Source organism: Lactuca sativa, chromosome 9, assembly GCF_002870075.4.
Source record: "Lactuca sativa cultivar Salinas chromosome 9, Lsat_Salinas_v11, whole genome shotgun sequence".
Lineage (NCBI taxonomy): Eukaryota > Viridiplantae > Streptophyta > Magnoliopsida > Asterales > Asteraceae > Lactuca > Lactuca sativa.
In genome coordinates this window covers 29,002,856-29,013,908 of record NC_056631.2, presented here as the reverse complement: position 1 = coordinate 29,013,908, position 11,053 = coordinate 29,002,856, and the positions used below count along the sequence as shown (strand labels likewise).

At 33.2% G+C, this 11,053-nt stretch overlaps 1 protein-coding gene across 1 annotated transcript; it reads left to right on the top strand.

The window, feature by feature from the left end:
* The first annotated feature begins 8,726 nt into the window (after window positions 1–8,726).
* On the top strand, window positions 8,727–10,374 carry LOC111907476 (E3 ubiquitin-protein ligase RDUF2). Its single transcript, XM_023903263.3, has one exon. The coding sequence runs from the start codon at window positions 8,945–8,947 to the stop codon at window positions 10,064–10,066; it is 1,122 nt and encodes a 373-aa protein (XP_023759031.1). The 5' UTR covers window positions 8,727–8,944; the 3' UTR covers window positions 10,067–10,374.
* Window positions 10,375–11,053: the final 679 nt, after the last annotated feature.

The window sequence follows — 11,053 nt, the reverse complement described above, 5'->3', positions numbered from 1 at the left end:
TGCGGTACAAGAAGAGGTCGCCACCCTTTTGTCACGACTATAAATAGGTAAGCTAAACCATCTTCACACGGTACGTAACACTCAATATAGTAAACAATTCAATAAATTCTTTTACTTCCCATAATACCTCAAAGTCTTTACTGACTTTATCATCGGAGCATGACCCAGGATCCCTCCTAGTCATCGGCTTACGAATTGTTTGTGTTTCCAGGTCAATTGGCAGTCGAGAGTTACACATCTAGCTTAGCTTAACCAATGGAAGACGGACTCGGTGGCATATCACTTAGGTTGGATGGAGTTGTAGCATTTCTAGCACCTTGCCACATCTGTTTTTTGATTGTCATGTCATTTTTTTGTCCCACAATGCTAACACATTTTTTTTAGCATTTTATAGAAAGTGGTAACACCCTAGCACCCCTTGTTTTTTTTTTTTTTTTTTTTCATTTTCTTTTTGTGGTCAAAAGATGCAACAACCAATCAAATCAAAGCTTCTCCTCTCTCTTTCTCTCCTCTCGTTAACTGGCTAGCGAATGGGTTTTAGAGAACCCCCTAGCATGTGCTAGGGGGCGATGTGTAGCGCCTTGCTAGAGGCTTGGCGAGAGAGGCACAACGAGCCACTCCCTATGGCCTTATTCACTGACCACCGCGTCCCTTAACTCCTAATTGTTTCACCCCAACCCTCCAAGTCGTTGTTGGCCCCAACTCAGTCACATATCTCCCTCTCTTCTCTATTGCCCCTTTCCTATAACTCCAACATTGATGCCATGACACTCACCACCCCACCTCCATGTTTTGAGACCACCAAAAAAACCTTGTCAAGCTCAAGATCATGCCTTCTTGTGCGGGTATACCACATTAAAGCTCATGTTCTTGCTACATTGGAACCATCAAATATACTCTTGCTCTCATGTCCCCTGCCCTCACCTGATTTATGGTCTTCCCACAACATCACCGTTGGTGTTTCACTTCTCACATGCGACATCCATCTCACCTCCTTTTGAGTATTAAATTTGTTTTGATCTTTTTAGGTTTGGATTTTGATTCGAAAATTATCCTTTTGATTTTAATTTAAAATTTTTAGACATGGAAACAAAATAACGTAATTTGATTTTTATGTGTTGATTTTGCTTTCCATTTTTCATTATATATAGAAATATGAACAATTGTGGGTGGTGGGTTGGCTAGAGACTGATTGTACCTATTGTGACGATGGTATATTGTGATGGTATCTATTGTAACGATGATATATTGTGGTGATAGAAGCATAGAGTGGGGCCTATTAATTAATTAATAATGATAATTATTCTAAAAAAAAGATAATATAAAGGGGGTTGGTCAATTCATATGTATTTACCAGAATTGTGTAGACCGAAACTGTGATAAGGACCAAAACTAAAAGATTTACCAACCATATCGATTAGTAGTATCAAAATTACAAAACTATGACTAAACCTATATATATATATATATATATATATATATATATATATATATATATATATATATATATATATATATATATATATATATATATATATATATATATATATATATATATATATATATATAGGTAAAGGTTCAAATGAGAACCACAAAAGATTAAGAACCCTAAGAACCACTATTATTAAGACTATTTTTCTTATTTCATAATACCTGATGCATTACTCTCGTTTTACAAAAACAAAAGGAATTATCTCATCTATTTCAACCACCTGTAATAAATACCACGACCACCACTGTCGACGACCTAGTTCCGCCACCATGGCTGCTCCACCACCGCCACGGCGCCCACTGCCGCCACCATCATCAACGCCAGCTCCACCTCCTCTACCTCCCTTCCTCTCTGCAGCTTCCGATTACCTGCGAGAAACATACATCTGTCGCACAAACTTCAGATCTGGAAGCGCCACTTTCAGATCTAGATATGTTGTCACTGCCTCTTCTCGTTCATTACTCTGATTCTCTGTTAACGACCTCAATCTACCACCAACAACTTGGCCTCCTTCAGTTCCATTCTATCTCTAAATTGCAAAAATGTTTCAGATCTGGAGAGAGAGCATTACCAACAACTTGGCCTCCTTCAGTTTCATTCTATCTCTAAATTGCAAAAATGTTTCAGATCTGGAGAGAGAGCATTACCACCGACGTTAAATCACCTCCACCACCTCCAGCGTCAAACAACCACCTTGATCTGACAGAGCACTAGAAAGCTTATTTGATATGCTTTGCAGGAACACTAGATCTGATGGAGAATGAAGTTATTTGTTGCCTCCATATGACCGAACACCTCCAGATTTGTTTTTTTAGCCAATCTCCTCTAGATCTGAAGCTAGGAAGCACTCTCAGATTTGGAAACAAGAGTTTTGAAGATGTTTGATGATATGCTCATGAAAAAGGTACATTTTAAGTTGTGAATGATGTAAATGTGTTATTTCATGTTAGATTTGGTGTTTATATGTGTGGTGTATCTGTATTGTATCTGGTGATGGTGTTTACATAAAAAAATTCTGCAAAAAAAAAGATGCACACTAGGTGCTTGATGAAATGCCTCAATGAAATTAGATAAATTATTGAGTTGTAAATTTAGTTGTGAATGTTACTGGTAAAGTTTTTTTTAGAGTTAAACAATGAATAAATTGTTAGTATAACGTCTCTTTGTATGTTTGTTTAGATCTTCTGTTTTATGGTGATTATGGATATGATGTATATGGTGAAAACAACGTGTTTGATGAAATGCTTCAACGAAATTCGATAAGTTATTAAGCTATGAATATATGTTTTTTTATATATTAATTTGTGAATATATAAGTTATTAAAATGTGATTATATATTTTGTTTATTCACTAAATTGTGAGTTAGTATCTGGAATATTGAATTATGTTGTGAATTAATGTCTCAAATATTGAATTAAACTGTGAATTCTGATATTTTTATATCTTGATCTGATTTTTTTATTCAATAAATTGTATATGTTTTTCTTTTGATGTCTGGTTTTGAAAGATGAGATAATTTATGTATATATTAAATTGTGGATAGTTTGTTTAATACAGTAACATATGAGGTTATACTTGTAAATGAGCTATAAATATATCATATTAAACTGTGTATTTTGTGTATTAAGTTGTAAATTTTATTAATGACTTAATATAATAAATTCACAATTTAATACATAGAAATGTCTGCATATATGAACGTATAAATGTAATTTTTAAGTTGATAATATTTATGTGAATAAATAATTTTACGTATTAAACTGTGAATTGACTATATTAAGTTGTGAATTGATTGTACTATGCTGCGAGTTTGTTATGAATTTTGTGTTTGCTTCTGAAATATAAGAAGAAATAATCATTATACACATATATGATTTTTTCTAAATTTAAATAGATTATACAAAAACTTAAATTTAAAATATTGTGTAAATTTAACTTTGAAAAAAAACACTAACCTTCATATATGAAAATATAAATGTATGTTTTAAGTTAAGAATATGACATTTCATCGTATTAAATTGTTAATTTAATATATTAAGCTGTGAACTTTTTGTATTAAATGGTAATTGATTATATTAACTTGTGAACTGATATCTGAAAGTGTAAATATAAGTTTTAAGTTAAAAATATTACATTTCAGTGTATCAAATTGTTAATTTACTATATTGACCTGTGAATTTTATGTATTAAACGGTAATTGATTATGTTAACTTGTGAACTGACTGCAACTTACTGTGATTTTTTTTATATATAAATTTTGTGTTAACATATAAATGATTTATGAATGAACTTTTGTATTAATGTTAGAATACATTTATTTTTTGTGTTGTATAAGTACGTAAGAATGCATTAGTTTTTTTAATTTTTTTGTATTAAATTCAATATGAGTGAATTAATAGGTTTATTAAATTATGAATGTAGTATTTACCCTCTCATTGCATTACTTTATATGCAGATCTGATTTTCAAGAAAAGATGGTTGCAATGTTGGCATAGGTGGTTGGTGGCAGCGTGTGCTGCTGGTGGTAGTGGTAGAGTTTGGGTTTTACTTCTTTAAATTTGTTAATTGGTATAAAATAAATTGTATTAAGTTGTGAATTTTGTCTATTAAACTGTAAATGGAATGTATAAATTTGCATTTTACATAAATTTTGGGTTAAAAATATAAAATGATTGTATGAATGAAAATATTAGACTAAAAAAATACAATTTTGCCCTTATCTTAACAAACAAACCAAAATTAAGATTTTAACATACTTAGTAATTTTCACAATACATATTACTTATTAAATGTTGGTTCTTAGGGTTCTTAATCTTTTGTGGTTCTCATTTGAACCACTCCATATATATATAATTCTATTATAATTCTAATACTAACCGATTTTATTCTTACATCTATTGTGTGTTCGTAAGCATAATTCTGGACCAATAGATGGATAAAATCAATGGTCATAATATGAGAGTCTATGATATTACAATACGGTAACATCTACCATATAACCACACAAATTTCAGCAGAAAGGTGTTTTGGTCAATTAACCTACATTAAAAAGTTGAAATTTCCAGATTTTAAGAGATAATTAATTCCTTTTTTAAATCTGAATTTTTTAAATTAATTCAAATTTAATTTTATTATAATTCTAATACTAACCGTTTTTATTCTGTCAGAATGACATAGAGTCAAATATAAACTAGTAATATATTCTCGATTTTATTCATGCAGAATATGGTTCATTCAATATATTTTTTATAATTAACATACTTATAGAATTATACAACATATTATCAAGAATAACATTTTTTAAGGAATACAGATTTTATTTTTAAGAATCACTAATTACATTAATTCGTAGAGAATAAGACTAAACAATTATTACATTCATTCTAAAAAACATGATTAATAATGGTTTAAGAATTACATTTCTTAGAGATTAAAACTAGGAATGGTTAAAAAATAAAAATTAAAACATCAAAATCTAACAAAAGCACTTTATACATTCTGACAGAATACATTCTGTTAGAATACTCTTGTTCTCCATGTTTTTTTTTTCTACATCAATGACAACCTCTTCAAAATCTATATCCACAAAGAAAACGTAATCAACTTTAAAATATTAAAACTTTTAGTATATTCTAAAATAATAAAACTATCAATTCTAATAGAATGTATTAGACATTAAAGACTTTTAATTTATTCTAGCAGATTACCAGTTAAACAAATATACTTGTTGTTCACATACATTCTTAAAGGCATTCTGCCATAATGAATTTATGCAGTCTATGCTTTAGAATGTTTATACATAAAACACATTCTGCTAGATTACACTATCATTCGCCATGATTACTTTCTTTTCGATATCATAACACAAAACCCTGTTCATTCTATGAGAATGTAAATATAAAATAAGAATGTGTTTCTAGAAATTCTGACAGAATGCATACCACATGGTTAGATTCTTTGATTTTTTTTAGCATTTCAACAAACACTTGTTAGCCATTACCATAAAACAAAGCCAACTGGTAATCACTAATCTGTTAATCATAAAAATTATGAGAATGAACTTGTCCATTCTGTGAGAATATAAGTATTACATAAAACATGTGTTGTTGATATCATATTCTGTCAGAATAGTATTACACAAGAAAAAAACACTAAAAAACACTTAAGAAACACTAAAAAAATATCAAATTTGGCTATAGATTAGAGTAAGGAATTTATTTAGTAGGAAGATAATATATATAACTGAAATAAGCATGAATTAGGCAAATATTAGAACAAAATAATGGTAAAACAAATGTAATTTACTTACACATCCGACGAATACAACATAATTTCAAGATTTCCATCAGTAACATTTGCAATCAGGTTTCCCCTACTTTATCACCATGTAGGACAAGGAGTAAGTGGAAAGAAAAGACTCAACTTTGGTAGCTTGTAGCTACAAGAATATCAAGAAGCCCCAAATGACAAGGAATATATAGTTAATGGGTATCTCTCTCCCACACAGGAAACTATGAAACTGAATATGATCAAAAAGTTTGAAATTAGTCTAAAATATGGAATAAAATACATATAAAGAACCAAAGAACATAAATTTTTGTGTATTTTGTTTTTCACCTAGGTTGCAGCTGAAACAGAATGAAAATCCATGTTAGGAGTGCAGCCAATGGTGATCTTTGAGCATTTATCTGCATTATTAATGAACCATTAATTCAAAATATTTGGGAATTAAGTGCAACAATGTAGATATCTAGTGATAAACTTCACTTCAAATCTTGAAACATAATATCTGTAGTGACCAAGCGTATTGACACATGAAATCAAACATGATCTTTTCAATACCGAGACTTGTAAAAAAATACTTACGTGAATGAAAAATCTCCAAAAAGCCGAGACTTGGAAATCGAGAATGGTAGGCAAGAACGGAATGCAAACCATCATCTTCAACCCACTAATAACAATATTTTGATAATGAGTGGCAAGAGAGAATGTGGAGGCGGTAATGGTATTGATCGATGGTGATGCAACCTTTGATGGGAAGAGAATCGACTGCTGACAAAGAATTCCAACACCGACGTCCTCTCTTTTTCAACTGCAGGAGGGGTAATTCACTAAGCCTTCGAGCTTACATTTATTGATTTTGTTTCAGGTACTTCAAGTGACCATGGCAAGGCGAAGGCGTGACGTACACATCCTCTCATTTTATGATTTGGGATTTATGGGAACTCTGATATGAAATAATTTTGAAAACAATTTGTGAACTATGTTGATGTTTGAATAGTTTTATTTATCTGGATTTGTTTTGAAAAGTTTAAAATGTTTGGTAAATGTTCGGAAGCTTGTTACGAAGAGAAGCTAAGGCACAAACATTATCATAACCCATACCATATATGCCGCTATCCCATAAGATATGGTCTTGCAATACCCAAGATTGGGCCATTAAGGCAACATAAGCATATGAGGTAGCCTATACTAAAGAGTATAAACCCAAACCACCAACGAAATAGCCTCACACTACACAACTCCACGCTCATCTGTAGGGAGGTTCAAACTCTTGATATGAGAAATCATACGACAAATCCCCTTACCACCTACTTCACCATTCATGCAACAATGAAACCCCCAAAAAGGGCATGGCCAAGTTCTGCTCGCATATGTATGAGAAGACGCCATAAACACATAAATAAATCTTATTAAAGCCTCAAAGGGAAGGCTCGATATGAGAAGCAAAAATCTAAAGTAAAATGTGACACTCCATTAAAAGGTTGGAGTGCAAAATGAAAAACAACACCAGAAAGAGACTCTACATCTTCTTGAGTCCTAAAATGGCTGCAACACTTGAAAAACTCATTTAGACATTTTATCGAACAATTGTCGGGCAAAAAAAGAAGTGTTTGATTTGCACCAATGAAGCTGGATAATTTAACCCATGTATAATCTTCAAGCTTGATGATTAAGAAGACAAGAATTTCGAGTTTAAGAAAAGACGATTCTGATTTCTTTTTTCTTTTAAATATACTCAAGGATATAAGTTGAGAAGCAAAATCATGAAACAATAAAAATCAAGAAACCTAAAATATGGCAAAGATTAAGCAAAAAACGACAGGAGAGTACTATGAAATTTATTTTTATTGGAAACGAGGTGAGGAGGAGTGATTATGGGCATGAAACCGTCGAAATGAAAAGTTAAATGCCACCTTCCTTCAAAGCCAAAAAAGTGTATAACTTGATGTCGTAATTTTTTTTTGTAATGGCAGATTCATTGAGACTTTAACAATACGTTAGAACAAAAATAAAGTATAGGAAGCATACATTACAACAAACAAACAAGCAACAAAAGGGGAAAATGCAACAAGAAGGCCAACATACATAATTTAGAACTTTTATTATTTGGTGGAACCAAGTTAACTATATGTCATTTGCTCTCCTTAGATGAGAGTAGCTTTTTCTGTTGAACATCAAATCATTGCGGGCTTCAAATTTTGGTAATGATATGACGCTGAGGCGACCAACACTTTTGTTGTGGTTGTGTGGTGAGTATACTCAATAGCTTTATATGTTATATAAGTAGCAAAAACAGCTAAAACCGTTATCATCGGTAACAAAGATATTTTTAAAAATATATTTTTGTTTTTGTTTATGAACAAGTTTTGATGATCATTAAGAAAGAAGTGTAGACGACAAATTTTAACAATAATAGACAACAAATATTTTGTAATGTAATATATAAAAATTTGCATCAAATTTGGTGTATTTTAATAAAATTTTATTTATTACACCAATTAGTATATTCGTGTCTTCTTGTAAATTTGCATCAAATTTTCTGCCTTCTGAAAACTTTATTTTTTTATTTTTATGCCAAGTTACTCTAATCTTTAGAAGATAATTAGAAATAGATGATTGAAGTATTTATTAGGGACAAAAATAAAGAACATAATTAATTAAATCCACCCCCTCTAGCTCTTCTATTTCAGGACCAACCTAAAACGGCCCTCCTCCTAAAACATCCAGCTATCATCAAGTCAACATGCATTCCACAGTGCCGTCAATGAACCGTCGATGTAGACCAAAAAAATTAAATAGCTTATCCCCTGAATTCTAAAATATATAAAAATAAATAACAGGATATAAAGTATAACGATATAAACTTATTAAAAACTTAGTTTTATTGATAGATATATAGTTTAAAAAAATTATAAGTATTGAGTGAGTACCTACCATGGAATGGAGAACGCCGTTAAATCATATTCTGTGTATATAAAAAGCAAATTTACCTCGTTTTCATAAAATCAATACAATACACCACACCATCGTCTGTGTGTGCAAGCTTCCGATACCGGAATATTGTTTCCGGCCATTATAGTATTCTCACCGACTCGCCGGATCTTAATTACCTAGTTGAAACCTAGGGGTGAAGGAGCTGATCCTAGTATAATTTATTTCTGAACAACATGCCAACGGCGTCGTATTGGTGTTATCGATGCACACGCTTTGTCAGAGTAGCGGAAGAGGACACGGTTGTGTGTCCTCACTGCGAGGGAGGATTTATTGAAGTTGTGGAGCCCAACGCGCCGCCGCGGCGACGTCTTCCAGCCGCTGCGATGTACATGCTACGGAACAGCGATCGATCAGATCTGAGGCTCCGGCGTCGTGGTCGACGTAACAACGGCGACTGGTCTCCTTTCAATCCGGTCGTCGTCCTTCGCAGTGTTGCTGACGTTTCGGCTACCGGTGTGGACGAGAACTCCGGAGGGGGAGAGAGAGGTTTTGAGTTGTATTATGACGATGGAGCAGGTGCCGGTCTACAACCGTTGCCGGCGATGATGTCGGAGTTTCTGATGGGGTCAGGATTTGATCGATTGCTTGAACAGTTATCACAGATCGATATAAACGGATTAAGTCGTTCAGAACAGCCGCCGGCGTCAAAAGCTGCGGTGGAATCGATGCCAACGATCGAGGTATCGAGTTTACACGTCAGCACCGAATCGCACTGCGCAGTTTGCATAGAAGCGTTTGCTCTCGGCGCCGAAGCTCGTGAGATGCCTTGTAAGCACATTTACCACCCCGATTGCATCATCCCATGGCTCTCTATGCGAAACTCCTGTCCCGTCTGCCGCCACGAACTGCCAACAGATACAACGGAGTCAATAGAACGTTCGGAGCCAATCGAGGAAGAATCAGCGGCAGTTGGATTGACGATATGGAGATTACCTGGTGGGGGATTTGCAGTCGGCAGGTTCACCGGCAGCAGAAGAACCGGCAGTGGCGACAGAGAGCTTCCGGTTGTGTACACCGAAGCTGACGGTGGGTTTAGTGACAATTCCGGTTCACCAAGGAGAATTATGTGGGAATCTAGAAGGTATAGGGCGAGAGGACAGGGTGGAATGAGTAGCGTTTTCCGCAACATGTTTTCGTTTTTTGGAAGATTGAGATCGTCTTCAAATTCTTCCGACTCTAATGGAGCATCAATGAACAGAAGTCGTAGTCTTTCAAGTTCAGTTTTCGGCAGAATGACAAGGAGGAGAAGTAGAACTTGGATATTGGAGGAACAAAATGGTATGTCCAGATTGTAGAATTCGATTCAAGAGGTTCGAGATTCAAAACTCAAGTTCCAAACTTCCAGACATACCTATATTGTAAATAATTTTGATTCAAGTATTCTGGTAAGTGAACTTAGAAGAAGCATCCATGAAGCCTACAATTTCATCTTCTGTTTGATCAGGAAAAAGGAACCAATGCCTTGTCCAAACAGTTTCTGGATTTTTGCTAAACAAACACTGGTTTTAATTTTCTTGATATGTAGATTTCTGCAGTTTATGTACTTTTAAGTTCATTTCATTCCATTTCAGAACCAAATTATCCCAATTTTGACTTTTCTTAATTTCTTGTGCTCTAATTTTTGAATTTGACTCAAGAACGATATGGTATCAAATCCAGGCTAAAGAACTTTACACCATATAAAGCTGAATTTTGTCAACAGTTCCTGCTTCATGATATCAAGAAGACAAGAACAAGGTATGAGTTTTACTTTATAAAATACAATATAAAGCATTCGAAAATGGTTATTTAAAGGTTAGTTATATGGATAAGTTTTACTGAAATATCTATATGAAGTATCTTTAAAGCTTGAAAAAACAAAAAAAGACCGAACTAAATAGAATCCAATGACAATTGGTTTTGACAAAAGAAAGTTAATGGCGTTAATTCTGTGGGCAAACTTTATGCTTTGTGGAATTGTGGATTGTAAATACATGTGGAGAAAGCTACTTTGGTTAAAAGAAACAAAAGAAGAAAAGAAAACCTGTTACAAATGACTTTGATATATAACTTTAGCTTTTGTTTTAGGTATTTGGTATAGCGGAATATTGGGTTTCTGTTTAGATTCTTGCAGAAAAAGCTCTCAAAACTTTTTGTGGACCATGTGTTGTTGTTCAGTGGGAATAGAAAGTGTATTATTCACATGTGCCATAACTTAATAGTCTTTTTGATATATTGCGTTTTCAAAAATCATAATAATAGTATATAACCTGTTTGAGAAATCTAGATATGTCACTACTAGT